The sequence below is a fragment of the Alexandromys fortis genome, unplaced genomic scaffold, assembly GCF_014885135.2.
Source record: "Alexandromys fortis isolate MF-2015 unplaced genomic scaffold, M_Fortis_MF-2015_v1.1 scaffold_18, whole genome shotgun sequence".
Lineage (NCBI taxonomy): Eukaryota > Metazoa > Chordata > Mammalia > Rodentia > Cricetidae > Alexandromys > Alexandromys fortis.
In genome coordinates, this window is record NW_026067897.1 from 15621868 (window position 1) to 15644472 (window position 22605).

General features: G+C 43.9%; 1 protein-coding gene across 1 annotated transcript in view; it reads left to right on the top strand.

Moving 5' to 3' along the window:
* Elp1 (elongator acetyltransferase complex subunit 1) overlaps positions 1 to 22605 on the top strand; it is a 53221-nt gene that overhangs the window by 3586 nt on the left and 27030 nt on the right. Inside the window, exons 2-14 of the mRNA XM_050164241.1 lie at positions 2236 to 2398; positions 3483 to 3635; positions 5462 to 5543; positions 6557 to 6637; positions 8958 to 9043; positions 12806 to 12902; positions 13166 to 13256; positions 14224 to 14347; positions 15047 to 15140; positions 15904 to 16134; positions 17169 to 17339; positions 18730 to 18829; positions 21422 to 21604. Coding sequence (XP_050020198.1) covers positions 2249 to 2398; positions 3483 to 3635; positions 5462 to 5543; positions 6557 to 6637; positions 8958 to 9043; positions 12806 to 12902; positions 13166 to 13256; positions 14224 to 14347; positions 15047 to 15140; positions 15904 to 16134; positions 17169 to 17339; positions 18730 to 18829; positions 21422 to 21604 — 1643 coding nt within the window. The 5' untranslated portion in view covers positions 2236 to 2248. The remainder of the gene's footprint in view (positions 1 to 2235; positions 2399 to 3482; positions 3636 to 5461; positions 5544 to 6556; positions 6638 to 8957; positions 9044 to 12805; positions 12903 to 13165; positions 13257 to 14223; positions 14348 to 15046; positions 15141 to 15903; positions 16135 to 17168; positions 17340 to 18729; positions 18830 to 21421; positions 21605 to 22605) is intronic.

Genomic DNA, 22605 nt, shown 5'->3' on the forward strand with positions numbered 1-22605 from the left:
AAGATTCTAGCCTAAGTCCATCGTGGGTTGCAGCTGCCTGGGAGAGCTGAGCATGGTGTCTCTGCTCCAGCAGAGCTGTCGGGTCTCTCTGGGAGCAGAGCAGAGTCTGACCTCACTTCCTCTTCCGCCCAGAATTCTATTCTGTTTACTCCTCCCATCTATGTTCCAGCCATGAGGCCAAGCAGCTGGTTTATTATAACTTAACCAATGAAATCAACAGATTGATATATGACACTCCCACATCATTCTCCAACACTGAGACTCATTTAGGAGGCTTTTCCATCTGAATTTGTCTTTATTGCATGCATATCTGTAATTATTTTTTGACCAAGAATGTTTTTTTTTCTTTTAAATGCTAAGTGGGTGTGGCTAGGACCAACTCCGTGGCCCTGCCTGTTGGCTTCACCCAGTCCAACATGATGTAGGCATGTTCACTGCCTCAGAGAGCCATACACATGGCCCCAACTCAAGGGTCACAATGGGTCTACTTCTCCATTAAGCAGTTGTAACACACTACTCACAGACCCCATTTAAGTGCTCAGTCTCTTGAAAGAATCAGAGCTGTTCGTGCAACTAGCACAAACCAGGAAGCCCGCCCCTAAAGAAGCCGCACAGAAGACCTCTCTTAAAGGAGCCATGATGCCCCTGTTTCGCACCAGCAAAGAGAGCCATCCAGGGGGGAAAATGTGGCTACCAAGAAGCTGCGCTAAACTCTTGTTTTTTTGTGTCTAGAGTTTTTTCCAAGCTCTCTCAGGTTTTCTATGGAGGTAGCTGCCCCACGTTGGTGTGCTATTTTGTAACCAGAGACTGCTCATTCGTTCCAGGCTGCCCAGACCTGAAATAGTCACAGAAACTATATTAACAACACTGCTTAGCCAATAGCTTCTGCCTATTTCTAGCTAACTCTTACATCTTAAATTAACCCGTTTCTATTAATCTGTTTACTGCCATGAGATGTGTGGTGTACTGGTAAGGTTCTGACTGGCAACTGGCATCTTTTTCCTTTGGCAGCTACATGGCGTCTCCTTGACTCTGCCTGCTTCCTCGATATATCTTTTCCAGCCTGGCTATATTCTGCCCTGCTATAGGCCAGAGCAGCTTCTTTATTAACCAATAGTAATAGAACATATTCATAGCATACAGAGGGGAATACCACATCAATTAACCTTTGAGCCTTCTTTACAGACCTGAACTCAGTGATTTTTAAAAACTCAAATTGTGCCCGGTGATGGTGGTGCACGCCGTTAATCCCAGCACTCAGGAAGCAGAGACAGGTGGATCTCTGTGAGTTTGAGGCCAGCCTGGTCTACAGAGCGAGTTCCAGGACAGTCTCCAAAGCTACAGAAAAACCCTGTCTCAAGAAACCGAAAAAAAAGAAAAGAAAAAAAAAAAAGTTCAAATTGTTTTGCTGTGTTTATCTGTTGGAGTCTAGTCAGAAAAGTAGAGACCACAGAGTATTATGAAGGATTTATTCAGCAGGATTTATTATGAAGAATTAATTAAATAACTATTGGAGGAAGAAAAAGTGAAGGGAACGCTGAAATAATTTGGAAGGCATGCTGAGGGAAGCCTGCCTGTTGGCATCATCAGGACCTAACTCTTGGGAGAATGTCCCTGTAATACTAGTATTCAATCTCAGGAACTCCAGATGAGGCCTGGGGCTGGATTTCTGTGTCTGGACATATAGCATACTTGATTATTGCTCCTGCCTCAGGGATGGCAGTGATGAGGCTGGCTCTGCCCGTACCAGAGACAGGGACCCAGGGTCTCTATAAACGTAAAGGATAATTGGTGGGATGGTAGTCACAGTTACTGACAGGTAATGGGGAGAAGCGAGTCCTATTAATTTGCTCTAGAATCCATATCGTGGATTCTTTGGACACAGGGCAGCATAGATTTTGATGAATAGAATCCAGGTTCATGGAGAGGGATATGGAATATGGTGATTTGATCATGGCAACAATAATAGTCTATACTGTGGTTATCATTTGATTATGTCTCCAGATTGACATATAATTTAATATCCACTTTAGCCGTGTGTAAAACTGGTCCCTCTAGGATGAGGGTGTGATTGTGTATGTGCTGGTATGTTCGCGTGAATAGTAAGTACCCTGTTACTCTAATGACCACACCTCTATTCCATGGATCATGCTTGAGATGAGTATGCCATTTATCACTTTAAGGTCACTCTTGTAGGCATTCATGTTTCATCAAGGGATATTTGTTTTTCCTCAGAAATTACTTCATCATGAGAAATCTGAAGTTGTTCCGGACTCTGGAATTTAGGGACATTCCAGCACGAGGGAAACCTCAGTGTTTCTGTCTCCGAACTGAACGGGGGACAGTGCTCATCGGCTCCGAATGTGGGCTGATTGAAGTGGATCCTGAGCAAAGAGAAGTAAGTCACCGATGAAGATGCCAGCTCCTGGCTTGGCCCTGTGCTTGTTTTCTTCTCCCCGCTAGTCCCCTCTGTATCCAAAGCAGTTCGTGGATTCCTGCGTAGTTGTCCTCTTTGCTTTTTGTAGATGGCTTACTAGATAGAACTTAAATAGTAACCAACTTTGAACTCTGCTGATCTTGTAAGACAAGCTGGCAAAGCTTTGACCTTGTAGTTTATGTGGGTCACCTCACATTTTACCCTGCCTACTGTGAATTTGCATTATAATAGTGATCAATTAGGAATGCACATGAATATTGTCCATGGGCCTTTTACATTTTATTTATTTTGTGGTGCTGGGATTTGGAACCCCATACCCCAGACTTGCAGTCTTTTAAGCATGTTAAGGCTTCTAACCCAGATGAACTAAAATCCCAGTTCTTAGTGCTTGAACTGACTGTGGATATTCCTGAAAATTGTAAGCTGATTTCAATGTTTCTTTGATTATTTGTTGCTACTCATGTGTTTTATTTAGGTGAATTGTTGTCTTTGCCCACATTGTAGAAATCTTAGGAAACTATATTTAGGGGGTTGGGCATGTAGCCCAATGGTAGAGGCCCTGAATTTGATCTCTCCATTGACAAAAAAAAAAAAAAAAAGTGCATAAAGAGTATGTATAGTCATGACCTGGAGAGATGTCTTGTCTCAGAGGTTAAGAGCACTGGCTGCTTTTACAAAGGACCTGGGTTCAATTCCCAGCATCCATGTAGCAGTTCACAACATAAATCTAGTTCCAGGGGTTCTCACCCTGTCATACAGATACACATACAGGCAAAGTCCAATGTACGTTAAATAAATAAATATTTTTAAAAGGGGCATAGTAATTAGCTTTATTTTTTATAGGATATTTTTAAAGAGACTATTTTTTTAGCATTTGTTTTGCAAAACAAGGTTAAATCAGCTATTCTTGTTAAAGACAATAGAGTTGTATCATTTTTGAAATGAAAGTTTGGGTTTTAATCTAGGGAGAAACATTTTATTTCTGGAAATCAGGTGGCTCTTGAATGTAAACACTAATCTGCTTACGTGTGTGTTTTTGTGAAAGGTGAAGACTGAAATTTCTTTGGTGGCAGAACGCTTTCTTCCAGAGGACGGGACTGGCTGCATCGTGGGCATTCAGGGCTTGCCAGATCAGGAGTCCGTGTGTGTGGCCACTGCCTCTGGGGATGTCATCCTCTGCAACCTCAGCACACGCCAGGTGGGTTAAGGGCCAGCGAGGAGGAAGTGTCAGGTAGCCTAGCTGAGCTGTTACTCGCTTTGTGTTGGGTCTTCTAATTTATAGCCATGGTATTGAAACACTTGGAAATTAAATGGCCTTACCTTAATTTCAGTAGTTAAAAAACAAATTTAGTTAAGTCTACTGCCTGTATTTATCAAATGGGACAATTGGGATGTTACATTTCAAATTAGAACTTAAAAGTTGAATAAAAACTTTTGTGGTGTTCTACCTCTTACCTGAATTTCTCAATTGAGGAAGTCTGAATTCTTTAATTGATTTATGTTTTCTGTTATGAATTCTGATTGGTAATTTAGAGTCCTTTAGTACAAGCACTACACACGCTATTGCATGCATAATATGGATGTATTGCTGTACTAATTATCTCGTACAGTAGTGCACTGGAAACAGTGTGGGACTTGAGGGGAGCTAGACTGCAACCTGTTACCTTTTCACTCTAGAAGAAGTCTCCTTTTATGGATTTCCTTCCCTTTTTTTTTTTCTTCTTCATTCAATCCCTCACCCCCCTTTTTTTCTTTGTGACAGGGTCTTCCTGACTGGCCTCAAACTCTCAGAGTTCCTCTGCCTCTTAAGTGCTGACTTGCCTTTCTTTTTCTTTTTTTTTTCAATTGTTTAAAATTTCTATGTATGAGTGTTTTCCTTCCATGTGTCTGTGAACCACATGCATGTCTGGTGCCTGTGGAGGCCAGAGGAGGCTTCAAATCCCTTGGAACTGGAGTTACAGATGATTGTGAGTTGCTCTGTGGGTGCTGGGAATTGAAGCTGGGTCCTCTGGTAAAGCAGCCAGTACTCTTAACCTCTGAACTGTCTTTCAACCCCTTTTCTTTAAAAAAAAAAAAAGTTAATTTATTATTTTTGTGTGTATAAGGTGAGTGCATGAGAGGCCATGCCATGGTAGGTGTGGAGGTGAGGGCAAGCTGTGGGAGTCAGTCCTTTCCTTGGGGCTTGAACTCAGGTTGGCAGCCTTGTGCAAAAAGCACTTTTACCCACTGAGCTTCTTTTCTTACCTTCTTAGTAGTATAATTTTCTGATCTTTTTAAAATACTTCTTTGAAGTGTAGGGCATGGAGTCTCATGCCTACAGTCCCAATACTCAGAAAGCTGAGGCTGGTGGATTGCCATTATTTCAACAGGAACAATCACAAAAAGATTGCCCAATTAATTTGATATCTCCCCCTTCCCTAGTTTGATTTGTTTTTTTTTTTTTTTTCAAGGCAGGGTTTCTCTGTGTAGACCTGGCTGTCCTGGAACTCTCTGTAGAGCAACCTGGCCTTGAACTCAAAGCAGTCTCCCTGTGCCTCCCCGAGCTGAGCCGCCGTGGCTCTGCGTGTGTCATGGGAGCTGCAGTGTTACTTAGAGTGAGATGATAATTACAGCTTGTAATTACTAATTGTTATATTATGCCAAGCCTTGTTTTGGGTTCTTTAATGCAGTTTATTTATTTATTTTGTTCCTGGCTGTCCTGTGCCTCACTCTGTAGACCAGGTCGGCCTCGGCATCACAGAGATCTTGCTCTTAGATTCACTTTATTTCCCAAGGACCTTAATAGTAGCAAGCCTTTCCGAGCAGCAATGCTTTATCTCCTTCCTGAGACTTGTGTCCCTTCTGCTCACTATGCTTAATTTTGTGTCCAGTGTCTCAACAGCTGTTCCCGAAGGCACATCTCGTGGATCTTTTCAGTTTTGGGTTTTACATTTTGATTGTTTTGGTTGAGTCCATAGTAAATCTTCATTCAGGCAATGATGTTCTAACTATCATATCCGTTTTTGATATTCTTCTCTGATGCAGCTGGAATGTGTTGGGAGCGTGGCCAATGGCATCTCTGTCATGAGCTGGAGTCCTGATCAAGAACTGGTGCTGCTTGTCACAGGTAAAGTTGTCACTGGTGCCTAACTGGCAGTGTAAAACTTGCTCCTGATGTCCTACAGTCTCCTTAGGTTCGGAAACTTCTTGGAACAGTGATAGCAGAATAAAGCCAAGTTAATCTATTCTTAAGTCTTATCTCTGCTAGCACACCAGTTGTCGTGCAGCTTTACAGCCTTTGGGACTGAGAAGCAGGGTTGAGAGCTGAGGAATCTGAGCTGAGCCATCAGTGTCAGCAGTGTTAACCCACTCTGAACGCAGGAGTGCGCTCAGCTTCCTTCACATTTGTTGATTTTGTATGCATTCTGCAGTTGAGTTTTAACCTTTTTTAAGCCCTTAAGCCCCCACAGATTTTCCTCCTGGTTACTCTTTTTCATGAGCCAGTTCCCATTCTTTGAGAAACCTTTACAGAACTCTCCTAGACTCTGCATGAGCCTCTTGTCTTTGCTTGCTCTTGGGTTCATTTTACTAATTAGGGACCTCTATATTAACACCAAGGCCGTGGGTGTAGGTGCACATGCCACAGAGTGGATGTGGACGTCACAGGACAAATTGCAGAAGCCAGCTCACCACATGGGTTTTAGGGATCAAGCTCGGGTTTTCAGGCCTGGGGTAGCAGTCGAGCCTGTCTATAAACACCTTTTCACAGCTCTTCTGGGTGCCTGCTTTTCTTTTCCTTTGATACTCCTTTTTTCAGAGAAGTTCAATTTATTTCTGCAGAAGTGTCTTGGAAAACTAGGAGGTTTTAAAGTATAGAGGAGGGCTCTGAGGACTTTCATGCTGGGTTCCATACAATCAGTCGCTAAGAATAGCATCTGGTGACTGGCCCACTGGAGCTTGGGCTTCAGAGCAGTTGGTGTGCTGTGTTCTCTCCACCCCGTCTAACCGTAATCCTCTGAGTGCTAGTGCTATGTAGGTCCCTTTGTCTTCTGTATCTTCTGTGTATCTTCCAGTGCTCTAGACACTTGGAATGGTTGATTTATTACAGGAACAAGAAAGTTTTTGATTTGTTCCCCAAAGGTCAGCAGACCCTGATTATGATGACAAGAGCCTTTGAAGTGATCGCAGAGCAGCAGATCCACCAGGAAGATTTTGGTGAAGGTAAGAGTTGGTCTGAACCAAGCTCTAACCTGAAGTTCCTCAGTTCTAGTCATTTTCTTATGCATAATACCTGCCATATGCCCAAAGAACTTCAGTCATCCCAGTTCGTAGCAGACATAAACCCCGTCTCTTCAGATCTGAGAGGTGGCTTTCTCAGTACTCTGTGCTTAAGGTTTCGTGGACATTACTTAAACCTCAGGAAAGACTTAGATGAGAATCACAGGAAAAGTGTTGTTCAAGTTAGAATAAGAAGAGCACGTTTGGAGTAGAGTTTCCTGGACCACAAGGAAGAGAGAGTGTGGGAGAAGGCAGTGTTTTCTCCATGCCTGCTCGACCAGAGTCTTCACTTTCCATGGGACTCTCAGATTTTGTTCTTGCTAAGATCTGGACAAGATCATTTGGCCTCTGAGGCTGTGAGTATATTGATGGGTCAGGGAGAGGAGATACTTGTGACTGTAAGGAGCTCTGTCAGCCGACCTGATTGAAGGAGGACTGTGAGGGGCTGTGTCTGACCCGTTAACCACGGTCTGACTTCACACTTCCCACCTTACCCACTCCAGGGTAGCATTTGGACACTGCTCTTTTCATCCCTTCAGAGTCGGGTGGTGGGGCTGCACATCTTTAATCCTAGCATTCAGGAGACAGAGGCAGGCGAGTCTCTGTGAGTTACAGGTCAGCCTGGTCCACAAAGTAGGTTCCAGGGTGTCCAGGAATACACAGAGAAACCCTGTCTTTAAAAACCAAAAACCAAACCAAACTAAAACAAAATAATACTAGAGGTGCCTTTTAGCTAAATCTTTAGAATCAAATCGAGGAGTGCCGTGAGTGCTAGAAGCACCGTTAAGCTGTTCACTTTTCCCTTAGAGCGTATGACACAGGTTCAGTGATGATTTGATGTGTAAGTATTAGGGGAGCCATAAGAGAGGAGAAAATGTCACTGGAGATTGAAGGTGGCTAGAGGATTGAGCTGAGTCTCAGTTACCTTGTGATTGATATTTGATAGACAAGGATTAAGAGTAGAGTACTAGACCAAGGCAGTTGTTCCCTATGGGCACCAAGCTTTTTTTTTTAATGTTTATTTATTATGTATACAATATTCTTTCTGTGTATGCCTGCAGGCCAGAAGAGGGCACCAGACCCCATTACAGATGGTTGTGAGCCACCATGTGGTTGCTGGGAATTGAACTCAGGACCTTTGGAAGAGCAGGCAAATGCTCTTAACCTCTGAGCCATCTCTCCAGCCCCCTGGGCACCAAGCTTTATTCAGGGACCTTGGCATAGGCAGCATGCTGGGGCGCTAGGACAGGATTGCAGGGCTAAATGATTTTGGATATTGGTGGGGTTTATATGCTGTGGTCATTTTGTTTGTTTATTTCTAATAAGTCGGCTCTTAGAGGTGTGTGTGTGTGTGTGTGTGTGTGTGTGTGTGTGTGTGTGTGTGTTAGAAAGATTACAGACACGGTGACGAGTAGGTTCCTGAGGATGAGTGTGGACCTAGAAGAAGGAATGGATTCAGGAAGAATCTAATGCTCATCAAACATATGAGTACAGTTTTTGCAATTAGCTCAGAAACTTTTGGAGTATACATTTGTGTTTTCCTTTTATCCATATCTAACATGAGAAATATCAGCCTGAAAATTGTTAGAAACAGACCTTCGATATGTCATAGAAGTGGAAAAGAGTTTGCTGTGACCCCAAACGTTTGTATGATGAGAATAAGAACAGAGAAGGAAAACGGAGACCTGCTGGTATGTGGTGTGGATGTTTTCTGGCTGTGAAGGTTTGCCATGCATGTGTAGTACATACATGCAGGACTCTGGCTTCAAGTCAGTGGTGTACAGAGAATCCTCCAATCTTCTGACCTTGTTTAGGGAGCAGATGCAGACAGTGCTAGAAGACTCTAGGGCCCTGGTGGAACTCCAGAGTTTCCAGAGTCTTGGATAAGTCTAATGAGGAACTACATTTGATGACCTGTAGCCCCTTTTACCATTAACACAAAGCTTGGTTGGTTGAAAGCTAAACATTAGAATTTCATTCCTAGCTATTGTCTTGATTTATTTGCTCTGTGATTCATGGACATAGTTTATAAATTCTTCATAGTTCATTCTGACTAATCATTTGGTCAGACTTGTGACTTGTGTCATGCTTTCCAAGATAAGGGCATCTCACCCTCTCAAGATCATTGCTGTGGATCATTATGAAGCTCGGTTTTTAACATAATGACTGATGCTCAGGATATTGAGTTGTCAGTAACTACCTTCATGAAGAATGAATGAAACGACTTTGTTTTGATTTCATCTGCTTACTGCTTGTCTTTTAGGCAAGTTTGTCACTCTCGGATGGGGCAGTAGGGAGACGCAGTTCCAGGGCTCAGAAGGCAGGCAAGCAGCCTTTCCGGTGCAGGTGGTAAGTTTGCTAGCTGTTCAGTTCTACCATCCCTGGAGCACTCCGTAGTTGAGAGAGCATCATACCAATATCTCCTGACAGTGCCCTCTGGAAATGAGTTACCCAGAGAGATACTGTTCTCTTCCTAATGTACTGTATCCACTCTCACTGTCTGTTCAGTGGAATACTTTAATTTGTCTCATCAATTTTTCTTTCTTTAAAGGCCTTTACTTGACTTAAAAGGTACAGCTTTCAGGAAACAGATTTAAAAACCCATTGCCTACTCAGAAGCAACGCTCATGGGAATGGTCTGGTATTAGATGGTGTCGCTTTAGCACTCAGTATTCCCTGCTGGTACTTTGCTGGGCTCAGTGAAGTAACTTCATGTTTTCTTGCTTTCTGTAATGAGTTCTGCCACTAATTAAAACGTGTTTATTAAGGATTACATATGCTGCACTCTGTGTGAGATATTGAACACATGATAGAAAACAAAACCTGCTATCTGCAGTGGCGTGCACACTCTGGGAGAGCACAGACGTTAAGCTGATGGTAATTGTCCTGGATACTTCTGTATCAACTTGACACGAGCTAAAGTCGTCTGAGAGGAGGAAGCCTCAATTGAGAAAACGTCTCAATAAGATTGGGCTGTAGGCAACCCTGTAGAGCATTTTCTTAATTAGTGATTGATGGGCCCAGCCCGTTGTGGGTGGTGACATCCATGGCTGGTGGTCCTGGGTTCTATAAGAAAGCAAGCTGAGCAAGTCAGTAAGCAGCACCCTCCATGGCCTCTGCGTCAGCTCCTGCCTCTAGGTTCCTGCCCCGACTTCCTTCAATGCTGAACTGCAGTCTTAAAGTGAAAACCAAATAAACCCTTTCCCCCCAGTTTGCTTTGTTTTGGACATGATATTTCATCATAGCAATAGTAACCCTAATAACCAAGACAGTCCTATATGACATTCAGGGAAAATAGAGCAGGATAAGGAGTGCTGGATATCAGCAGGTGGGACGTGGGAGCCATGCAGAGCAGGTGCCATTTGATTATGGACCTGGAGGAAGTGAAGGCATGAGCTTGTCACTATCTAGAAAGTGTTCTAGGCAGAGGGACCTACGAGTACTGAAAACGCTAAGGTTGGCTGTTGTTTTTTTTCTCAAAGACATTGAGGAGGGACTGGATAGTAGGAGAAATGTCAGAGAAGTGGTAAGGATGGGCATACTTGTAGCCCAGTGGTGCCACTTTTGCCTTCACTGCATTTGACATAGGGAACTGTTGGGAGTTTCCATAGCAACAGAATCTGGTTCATCTTCCTTAATGTACTCTGGCTCTTGTGTTCTGTTTGACTGAGGGAATCAGGAATGGCTGTGGGGAGCTCCTTTCAGTAGACACTATTGGGGACGAAGGAGGGAGTAGGTGTTACGAACGGAACATCTTAACTCTGAAACCTTTAGAAGGAACAGCTGTAGGATAGAGATCAGGTGTGGGTGTGAGGAAGACCTTCAGACTGCCAGGGTTTGGGTTGAACAATAGAAGCGTAATGTAATCTCTTACAGTTCTTAGGAGCTGTTCCTCTAGGATAGATGAACATCCTTATTCCTCTTTGTATTTCTCTGTCCTTCATATATTTTTAAAGATTTTTGTTTCTGTTGTCTATGTGTGTTTGTGAGTATAGGTGTGTTCATGTGAGTGCAGGAGCCCATAGAAGCCAGAGATGTTGGGTCCTTTGGAGCCAAAGTAACAGGTGGTTATGAGCCACCCAACAAGGGTGTTGGGAACCAAACTTGGGTCCTCTGGCAGAGGCCTATATACTCTTAGTCCCCAAGCCATCTCTGCAGCCCCATCTTTCATTACTTATAGATAGGTTGTTTGTTACACATTTCAGTCTTCAACCTGTTCATGACAGTGTTTTTCCTAGGGAGGCACAACACATGTCTACTCACCCCAGAATAGGCTCCCAGGACAGACTAAAGTACAGATGCCACCAGAGTCCAACTGGGTGAACCAGTGAATTTTAAAATGGTTTTTAAATTTTCATTTTATGTGATTGGTGTTTTAGCCTGATGTATGTCTTTGTGAGGGTGTCAAATCACTTGGAGCTGGATTTACAAACAGTTGTGAGCTGCCATGTAGGTGCTGGGAATTGAACCTGTGTCCTGAAAGAGCAGCCAGTGCTCTTTCACTGAGCCATCTTTCCAGCCCCAAACCAGTGAATTGCATTGAGTTATATTCTGGACTGTGGGTAAGAGGTTATTTACAGGAACAGAAAAGACTCAAAGACAGCTGCATTATCAAGGTCCACCCCAGCTTTGACAGTCACAAAACCTGGGAAACCTAGAGTATACTGGATAGCCTACAAGCAGCTCAACAGGTTGGAGAGGGTCCATTTCAAGTGACTCTAGTCTGAACCTTTTCCAGGCAGCTTAGCTGGTTTCTGCTTTTCCCAGGAAGCTACTGGCCTAGTCTCAGAGTCTTTGTTGCTTGACTTGTCTGAGAGAAGCCTTCAGCTAATTGCTGGGAGGGAGCTGGAGGAAGGGTCACTTGTTCCTCCTGGCCACCTGGCTCGCTTAGACCCAGAATAATCTACAGAAACTATTATTTAAATCACTGCTTGACCCATTAACTCTAGCTTCTCATTGGCTAACTCTTATATCTTGCTATATCCCATTTCTAGTAATCTGTGTATTGCCACATGGCTGTGTTTTACCAGCTGAAATTCCTAGCGTCTGTCTCAGGTGGTGGATCCATGGCTTCTTCTTGACCTCTCCTTCCTCCTTCTATGCTATAGGCCAAGCCAGTTCTTTATTCATTAACCAATAAAAGCAGTACATATACAGAAGGACCTCCACACCACGGAGGGAGGGGCCTAGTGAATCTAGTCAGTTACAGGGACTTCTTTTTTTTTTTTTTATATTTATTTATTCATTATGTATACAATATTCTGTCTGTGTGTATGCCTGCAGGCCAGAAGAGGGCACCAGACCCCATTACAGATGGCTGTGAGCCACCATGTGGTTGCTGGGAATTGAACTCAGGACCTTTGGAAGAGCAGGCAATGCTCCTAACCTCTGAGCCATCTCTCCAGCCCTTTCAGGGACTTCTTGAAGCTATTTTGAGTTTTTAACCTTCCTGCTTAAGGAGCTTCCTTGCAAGAAGGAATGCGTCATCTTAGAGAAAACTGCTTTACAACAACCTTACATTAGAGGAAGTCTGTGTTTTATGCCAAAGGACAGCAACTTAGTAATACACAGTGTAGTCTAGCCAGATCTAATCTGTGGCCAAGCAGAGCTAGTAGTACTTTGAAGTGGAGCAACCACTGGGATGGGAGATGTGTCTGGTGCTCACCTTTCTCCCACTCATAAGCTTGGCTACTTCACGGCTAGAGACACAAGTGGCACAGGAGACCCTTCTTCAGCCCATACTGCCAAGAGCAGGATTGCTGTGTCCTGTGTATGCTGCAGTGAAGAAGTCTTCTGTCAAAATGTACTCATAGCTCTAGTTCATGGGTAGACTTCTTCCCTTGCCATAGTTTCCTAACTGCTTCCCTCGCTGATTGCATTTAATACCTGTATTTGCTGTACCTCTAATGCCCAAAGAAAGAAGGCTATGTTTATTTTGTTTTTAAATTAGTCTTGATTTCTAGGATTAAGAGCCCTTCTAGAAAGGTTCCAAGAGAGTCTCTGAAGCCATTTTCTAGTGTCAATGTCATATAAAAGATGAATATTTGGTGGCCAAGGGTTGTTTGACTTGGGATCACGGTTCCCCAGTAATACTGGTGTTTCTCTCTTTAGCATGAGTCTGCCCTGCCCTGGGATGACCACAGACCACATATTACCTGGCGTGGGGATGGGCAGTTTTTTGCTGTGAGTGTTGTTTGCCCACAAACAGGTATGGAAATAAATTACACTTAAAATTTTATTTAATTAAGCTTTAGAAAAGTTTTTTTTTTTCCTTTTGCTTTGAACAGAGTATTGATTACACAGAGTGGGGAAGAGGTGCTGTCCTGGATGGCAGTGGCTTAGGATTAGAGGAGTGCTTTGAGGCCGGCTGGTCTGGCGTCACCTACCCAGTGCAAACTTGAGCATGTAGGGTAGGTGCACGTGAGAGTTATGCTCTAAGTGTGTGTGTTTGTTTACTCCACTCCCTTGCAGGGGCTCGGAAGATCAGAGTATGGAACCGAGAGTTTACTTTGCACTCAACTAGCGAGCCTGTGCCAGGACTGGGGCCCCACCTGGCTTGGAAGTGAGTATGAGAATGAGCTTAGGGTTCTTCCTGCTTTCCCTTCCATCCCTTCCTCCTGAACTCAGCTGGATCCTGGGTTCTTCACAGGGTCCCTCATCCCAGGCCCCACACTGGTTGCATCTCTGCAAAGGTTATCACTGTTGATGGGACCATCGTGGGAAACAGCAAGCAGTGCATCTAGTCCTCGTGTGGGAGGCTCTGTGAGACTAGGGGGGCTTTTCTGAGACCTGGGTGAAAAGCCGCTTTCCTCTGGAGAGAGATCCCACAGCAGGCCTTCCGCTGGCTGAGAAATCTGAAGGCTAGACTCGATTGCCTGCCTTCCCTGGCTTCCTCGGTGCAGGGCTTTGTGCGGATTACAGCTTGCCTGTTTTAGGTGCATATAGCTATAGATAGAATAAATGCACCTACTGCTGCAGCGTCTGTCACATGCAAATCCAGTAGGCCTTTAGGTTGTTTCCTACCAGTTAATACTGGTGGGACTGGGTGTTACTTAAGTGTTTGAATTAAGACATTGGAGAAAAATGCAAATGAGGCACATGGACTAAGACTATTTCAGAAGAGAAATGGTGCAGTCCCTGCCTAAGCGTGGAAGGTTCATGATCCATGCTACTGAAAAAGAAGATTACTTAGGATGTCATGCTTAAAATGGTGGAGAAAATAGACTTCTTTTTTTTTTTTAACCATTCACTTGCAATTTAAATAAAAAAGACTATGTGCAAATGGTGCTTTGCTATTTTTTCCTCTTCCGTGTTGGGGTGAGCTGCTTGTCAGAACACAAATGGTGGGCTTCAAACTTTCTCGGAATCATCACCCCCCCCCCCACACACACCCCTTTTCCTGACTAGAAAAGGGGACTTTTAATTTTTTTTTTCTTCTGACAAAAAAATGACTCTTTTTTTGTCAGTCTTCTCTGCGCTCAGCCAGCGGGACGAGCTTTTGACTGCTCTAACTCTGGCTTTTCTTTAAGACCTTCAGGCAGTTTGATTGCATCTACTCAAGATAAACCCAACCAGCAAGATGTTGTGTTTCTTGAGAAAAACGGACTTCTTCATGGCCAGTTTACACTTCCTTTCTTCAAAGATGAAGTTAAAGTAAGTGTCTGAAGTCTTTGTCGTCCAGTTAGAGCATTCTTGGCTGAGGAGGTTTGGGGTTGCCAGAGGTTAGGAATGGAGGCTGCTGTGTAGAAAAGATGGCTCTTGACTCTTAGAACAGAAGCGGCATTTCTTCTCTGCTAAGAAAAATCACAGAAAGGAAAGAGAAGTACTAGTTCTTGCTGTTTATTTTGATGACTAACTTTCCCAGCGATAAATATTTAAACATTAAGCAGATAGCTTATGTACTTAAAAACGTGGGTGGGGACACATGAAACCTTTAATTATGTAAAAATTTTTAAAAATTATGTAGGATAATCTTGTGTAAATTTTTAAGAGTTTTTTAATGAAATAACAGTTCATTAGTATTAAGTATGTATGACTAATATAATTACTATATTTAATGTAGTATGAGATATTACTGTGTTTAATAGTCAAATTTCTTGGTTTTTCTAAAAATGTTACATTGCTTTTTGTTAAATTTGTGTTTAAATCTTTAAGCATAATGCATATTTTAAGTCCTTTTTATAATACCAGTTTCACAAATTGGTTTAACAACTGTAGGTTACTAACTTAGAGCTGGAGGTCAGCTCCAGTTTTGCGGAGTTATTTGGTTTATGCGTGCAGGGGATTCAGCTATTATAAAGAGTTTGAAGTAGACAGAGGCTGAAGGTCAGGGGTGTCTTTTGTCCTTACCAGGTAAATGACTTGCTGTGGAACGCAGATTCTACTGTGCTTGCTGTGTGGCTAGAAGACCTTCCAAGGGAAAACCATCCTATTCTGAAAAGTTATGGTATGATAGCCCTTGAACTTTGATTCATGCTTCATGTATTATATCAAAGTAGAAGATTGTGGGGTTTCCTTCCTCTTTCCTCCTTAGGCCTTTGGTGAACTCAGTGTAGCCTGAAGTAGGTAGATGCTGATGGGGAGGGGTTAGGTTTGGATCTCGAGGATTTCCGTCATGAATTATTCAGAGCTCTCTAGAGAAGCAGAACCATTGGGATATAGATAGAGGAGGGCGGGGAGAGGAGAGGTCAGACTGGCTCTGTTTTAAGGAATTGACTCAAATTGTGCCTGTAGGGGAATTTCTGTGGCAGGCTGTAACTTTAGTCAGGATTTTTGTGTTGCAGTATTGAGACAGAATTCTTTCTCTCCTGGGAATCCTGGTTTATTTGTAAGACTTTCATGCATCGTGGGGGTAACCTCTTTCTTTAAAGTCTCTCAGAGAAGGGGTCTAGAGAGATGGCTCAGTGGTTAAGAGCATTGCCTGCTCTTCCAAAGGTTCTGAGTTCAATTCCCAGCAACCACATGGTGGCTCACAACCATCTGTAATGAGGTCTGGTGCCCTCTTCTGGCCTGCAGGCATACACACAGACAGAATATTGTATACATAATAAATAAATAAATAAATAAATATTTATTTATTGTGTTATATTTATTAGCAAATAAATATTCTGCTAATGGTCTAATAAATTAGCAAATAAATATTCTGCTAATGGTCTGCAGCTCGATCCTCTGGTCTCTGATAGCCTTTCTTTCCTTTCCTCCACACACAGTTCAGCTCTGGACCATGGGGAACTATCACTGGTATCTCAAGCAAAGTCTGCCCTTCAGCACCAGTGGGATAAACCAGGTCGTGTCTCTGCTGTGGGACCCGGTGATGCCAAGCCGGCTGCATATTCTCTGTCAGGGCTGGCGTTATATATGCTGTGACTGGCATTGGACCACTGACCGGAGCTCTGGAAATAGTGCCAGTGACTTGGCAAATGTGGCTGTCATTGACGGAAGTAAGCTGCTGGGAAACGTGTCGTGAACATGCATGTCCTGATCCAGGGCCTGCAGATGGGCTGGTTTAACCAGAACAGTGGGGAAATACCCGTTTGGGGTTTGCTGTGTTTGCTGTGTGACGACTGGGAGCATCATTAAAGAGAAAACATACTCTTCAGAAAAACCCTAGTTCCACTCCACCCAGCTTCCCTTTCAACCATACTTATAACCTTAGACATTGACTTGTCTGACTTTTGAAGTTGAAGATTGACAATTTCCCCGTTTTGAAGAGAACAGCGGAGCCATATGTGTGGAGCAGTGGGGTCTGTTAGCCTTGTATTGGCTGTGCATTCCACTGTGTTTGCCTTTGTTTTTTGTTTTAAGCACTGTAAGCTTATCTCTTTCTCTAGGATGCTCAGTCACATCCTAGATATTTATCTTCTGTGGGGATATTGGTGTTTTTAATTAGGTGTAGCCATCAGTGGTAGAGAACTGGATTCCCAAATGAAATAGCCATAGACAATTTGCTATAGACAGTTTTGACACTAAAGTGTTCTGTATAGTGCTTTAATACTGATTTCTATAATCCTGTTCTATACAGAGAACTTAGTCATGCCTTATTACCAATTTGTACATGGAAAAGTGCTTTTTATTGGTTGGGGGGGGTGCCTTTGTTAGATGGAGTCTTGTATATCACCCTGGTGTTCCCTGTGTAGGCCAGGCTCCTGGAACCCATGGCAGCCCTCCTGCCTCAACCTCCCAATGGTGGCCCTTCTGGTTTGGGTGGTATTGTTACTCTAGTTTAGTCTCTCTGAGCTGGAACTTTGACCTCTTGGGTTTTTTGCCCTGATCTTTGGCATCTGAAGTGTGGGCAATGTAGATCCGGAGGCCACACTAGCCAGCACGGACAGAGCTCCAAACACCCGTGCTCTTTTTACGCTAATTAATGAGGAAACACCAGGAGTTACCGTGACGGGCTGCTGCATGGTGATGCTTCCTATCTGCTTTTACACACCGAACACCCACACGGCTCTTCGTCATTTTCGTTGTGTAGACAGGCTGTTGGTAACAGTCTTCCGGCAGACTGTGATCCCACCTCCCATGTGTACCTACCGGCTGCTGATCCCACATCCAGTGAATCAAGTCATGTTCTCTGCGCCCCTCAGAAAGAGCAATGACCTTGCTGTCTTTGATGCCAGTAACCAGATCTCTGTCTACAAGTGTGGTAAGTGGAAACACCCTGACCAAGGAGCTCAGTGTGACCCCTGCTGCACAGTTGTCACAGTGCTGTCGTCCCAGCGCCAGTGCTTCCGGAATTCCGGTCATCATATTTAATTGGCTGCATTTTCTTCTCTTTCTGTCTTACTTGGTTCATGCATACATTTCCCTGTGCCTTGATGGTCCTGAAGAATCCGTTACTTGAGAATAACATTCAGCTCTGGGAATCGTGCAGCATCATCCTGTTTCACAGACTTCCCTGCTTTCTCCTTCCTTTGTACACAATCACACACAATCTTAGGACTCTCCTAGGAGCAGTCAGAGCCCTTTCCTGCTTTATAGAGGTGTGTACATGTGGCCATGAATGGGCAGTACCCGTATGCCTATGTCTTGGAAAACTTGTCATTTGGTGTTATTTCTGAGGGTCTGTGGTTGTGCCCTGACAGTTGTAACTTTGGAGTTTTAGTGAGGACAAGCCTCGATAGCATCTGAGAGAGTAATCAAAGCTGGTCAGTTCACAGTGGACTTCCTGCCTTCACATCAGTTCTTAAACAGGCAGCCTGCTTTTCATGGGATCTCTTTGGACAGATCACCAGCTTCTCTGTTTCAGTTCCACTCTGTGCAGTGCTGTTGTTGCGGCTTTTAAATAGGTCATGCTCACCTATTTATTAAATAGGTTCATTGTCAGGGCGATAGTGTGTCAGCTGGTAAGTGCTGCGCAGCACAGTCAAGCGTACAGTGACATAGAAGAAAGTGAGGGGGAGGGGTAGTAGACTGTTGGGGGACAGTGTCCCCAGGAAGGCTTCTCTGTGAGGTAGTCCTTGAGCAGAGTCCTGGGGAGAACCAGAGAGAGAAATGGCACATGTGGACAAGAACATTCCAAGCAGTCGGGTCAGTGACCATAGGAGGACAGTTGAGAGAGGAGAGTGGTGGGTGGGACTTAGAGGTGACAGGGAGCAGCTCTTATAGGGCCTTGAAAGCCTTTTCTCCGAATGAGCTAGAAGCCATTAGAGAGCTTGGGACAGGGTGCAGGGTTTTAGAGGATTGTATTGGCTGCTGTCAGTGAGCTAGATTAACAGTGGAAAGACTGTAAAGGCTGAGGACTGTGGAGGGTGTGAGACTACTGAGAGATGGCTGGGGACAGTGGAGATTGATGATAGTGTTGGGGAAGACGGCCTCCCCCTGCCCCTGCTGGTAAATACTGTGGCTGACATGGTATTAATAGAAAGCAGGTTTGGATGGAGCCTGAAAGGTATGTGGAGATTGAGGAATGGGGTTGAAATGTCATTATTTTTTAGATTGCTTCATTTGTCTTCTAGAGCCCACAAGTTGTAAGATCCTGCATTCTTGGTGTTAGAGCAATAGCTTGCAATGATATTTGCATTTTTGTTTCCTAGGTGATAACCCAGACTTGGATCCCACAGTGAAGCTGGGAGCTGTGGGTGGAAATGGATTTAAAGTTCCTCTTAGCACTCCTCAGCTGGAAAAGAGATACAGGTAGGTTCCTGAGTAGTTTTGTGTCCCTGGGAGTAGGATCAAGTAGCATTTTGTCCTGAGTTCATCCAGCCTGTGTTCTGGGAAATGTGAAGTAGGCCATAGCTGAGGCTGGTGAGGGAGGCCGGTCACTTAGTGTACTGGTGCTCTGTATCCCACAGCTGCCATCTCTAAGGAGACTCCCGTGAGAAGATGGAGGTAAAGACACAGGGCACAGTTGCACTCACTCACGTAAATGGGGATATACATGGTGCTAGTTGTGAATGACTGAATTCAGGCTCTATCTTGGTCTTGTTCCAGATTACAGAATTTCTGGGTGTTGTAATTTTAGACTCTCAGGTTAAAATCAGAGTGCACTTTCCCGTTGATGCAGTGGTACAAACTGTTTGGTATGATTAAGAACCTCGGATCCACTGGAGGCATTTACAGAAGGGCATGGGAGCCAAATCCTAAGTCCTGGCTACAGAGCACCAACAAATAAGAGAACAGAATTAGAGGATAAGTAATGGCTTACCCAGGATCATGGACCTGCTAAGTGCAGGAGCCAGAGTTTGATTCTCTTCAGTTTGGAATGTTTCTCTTCTTAATTACTAGGTACACCCAGTACAAAATTAATAGAAACAGGTACATCAAGTAAGAGAATCTAGAAATGGATTTTTAGGTGTGAGTCATGTATCTAATATATCCATAGTTTTCAAGGAAGTCTATGCTGTGGTGCCTGCATATGGAATGCTGGGGAGTTCTTAGAGAGCTTGTATTCCTTCGTTGTATGTTCTGCCAGGCAGCTCCAGTTACCACACTAAATCCCTGAGATCTGGCAGCTTGACTCCTGGTGTTTGGGGCTCTAACCTCTCGGCCCCATTGCTTTGGCTCAGGCTTCCTGTTTGTAGCACCTCATGGCAACTGTGGGTAGAGAACTAGACTCCCACACCTCTTCTAGTGAGAGACCCTGGGGTGAATGGTATTCTTGGGGATGGCACCTGCAGTTGTCCTCCAGCTTGCACATGAACACATGGGACAGACAGACACATATAAGAGTCACAGCCTCAGTTCCTTGGCATGCATATCATTTTACTGTTTGTTTATTTATTTATTTAATCATCCCTATTAATTTTACTGTGACTCCATGTAATGCTATGACCTATTATTTACACAGTTATGGCTTAGAATATATTAAAAATCAAGAGGAAGGAAAATCCCAGTCATTCAGAGAAAATAGGAGGACATGAGTCTTTATTTTGATCCTTGGGGAAGAACTGCTTGAGGTTGGGAAAGAATTGGGAGGAAGCTGGTGAGAACCAGAGCCAGGAAGGCCTGTGTGGTGAGGACTGTGGGCGAGGTGTGCAGTGGAGACAGTGTAGAGGGGGACCTGAGGGAACAGGCAGAGCAGACTAAGCAGAGCAGCTAAGCTGACTTGCCCCTGCACCCAGAGGACAGGAATTCTCCTTTGTGAGGTGACAAAATGATGCCCAGATCAGGAAAGTGTTAGAAGCAAGGACTCTATCCCCGGTTTTAGTTGATTGGATGTGAGGTGCTCTGGAAAGGGTCCTGTATCTTCTGAGGCAGATAACTGCTGGTGACGGATTGAGTGCCGGCCATTGGTATCTTGGGAGAGCCCTGTGGTTTAATAGCCTAGACACAAGGGTGAGAATTTTCTTACATAGCCAGTTTCAAAAGAATACTCATCAAATGTAAAGATCTTAGGATATGAGGAAGTGGATTTAAAATAAGTCCTACATTCTTAAGTCAGGCAAACATTATTTTGGAGTGTTCTGGTATTTGGTATTCACATAAGGCTTTTTATTCTTGAGACTCTGATGCATGTGTCCAACGAAATATGATCCCATCCATTCCCATTTCCTTCTAGCTCTGCTTTGCCATCCCCCCTCCCAAACGTAATCCTTCTACCTTTCTTTCTTCCTTTCTTTCTTCCTTTCTTTCTTCCTTCCTTCCTTCCTTCCTTTCTTTCTTTCTTTCTTTCTTTCTTTCTTTCTTTCTTTCTTTTTTTTTTTTTTTTTTTTCGAGACAGGGTTTCTCCATAGCTTTTTGGTTCCTGTCCTGGAACTAGCTCTTGTAGACCAGGCTGGTCTTGAATTTACAGAGATCCGCCTGCCTCTGCCTCCCGAGTGCTGGGATTAAAGGCATGCGCCACCACTGCCCGGCTATGTCTCCTCTTTGTATAACTTACCAAGTCCAGTATGACCCATATGTGCATGAGTGTGGAGCCATTCACTGGAACTTGGGCTCCTACCCAGTGCCACGTCCTCAAAAATGAGCATCTGCTGCAGCCACTATGAACTGCCAGTGGATCCCTAGGAAGGCTGGGGCCTGGAGTCATCCATACCATCTGTGCAGGTCCCTACTGCTGCTGTGAATTCGTGGTTGCGTTAGCCTCGTCATGTCCATTCTTTCAGTCTCCTCTCCACGGCTCCCGGAGTCTTAGGAAGTGAAGGGTGGTGGTTGGTACAGATGTTTTATTCAGGGCTGTAGCGCGAGTTCTGTTTCTTTAAATAATGAGGTGACTGTAGTTTTCCTTTATAAGGAAAGGTTTTTTTTAAAGTTCTCATCTTGGACACTCTTTACTATTCGAAACAGAATTCAGCTTGGGAACGGTGAAGATGAGGAGGTAAACCCGCTGCAGCTGAGCTTTCTCACCTGGATTGAAGAAGCCGTTTTCCTGGCCATAAGCCACAGTCACACCAGCCTGCAGTCTGCCATTTGCCGTCTGACTGTGGCTCCTTCTGAGGCGGATGAGGAGCAGGGACAGCTGGTTGTCAGGTATCGTGGTTCATTCGTGTATTCAGTATGTAAATTGGCCGTGAAGTTACACATTGTGTGTATGGACACAGGGCAAGACTTCCTTGTTAGACAATAGATCAAAATTGTGTCAAGAAATAGTAAAATGGAGCCTTCAAATAAGCAAAACATTTTGTAAGTTGTATATTTTATTTAGTTATCCACTGAGATTTCACAAAGTAAGCATTAGAGTTTACTATTGATTTTAATAGATAATTACCGTGGTCAATCCTCATGGGCCATTGTAGTAAAGAAACTACATTTACTTTTAAGTAGTATCATCAAACTTGGCCCTCCTCTTCTCTGTGTGGGATTGTTTACACTAGAAAGCCTCTTTCTTTGCCAGTTCCCCATCCCCGGGCCTGAGCGTGTTTGACTCATGACTTTATCTGTGTCACATAACAGTGTTGACAACTTAAGAGATTTCTGTCATTCAAGTCCTGGGGTATAGAAGAGAAAATTTCTGGCTAGCTCCCAGAATGCTTCAGGTTTCCAGTGGAAGACTGGCTGCTTAGTCTTGTGCTCATTGGTTTGTAACTAAAGCTCTACCTGTTACCATGGTGACGTTAGCTCACAGCTTCATGCTGTGGAAGAAGCCTGCTGTGAAGATCTCTGCTGGCTGTGTTCTACATTAGATCCGTGCTGCCCAGAGTTCCACGAACCCTGCTTTCTGACAACACAGCAGTGGGTTAGAAATGTCTACACTGTGTAGTTTCCACTGTCTTCAACAATAGTGTTCTAAGTAAAAAAGTCATTTATAGTTCTGATGTTTTCATTTTTGTTTCTCAAAAGACTACTTTTTTGTTCATATAAATACTAATGTCTCTAAGAGATGGTATGGCACTCAGTCTTAAGTGTTGGTAGCCTGCATTTACTGTGGCTATGCACTGTAAGCATGCTCTTCTGTGTGTGTTACCCATATGAATCCATTTATTCTCTTTACACCTCTTTGACATATGTGCCCTCAGCACTATGTACTGTGG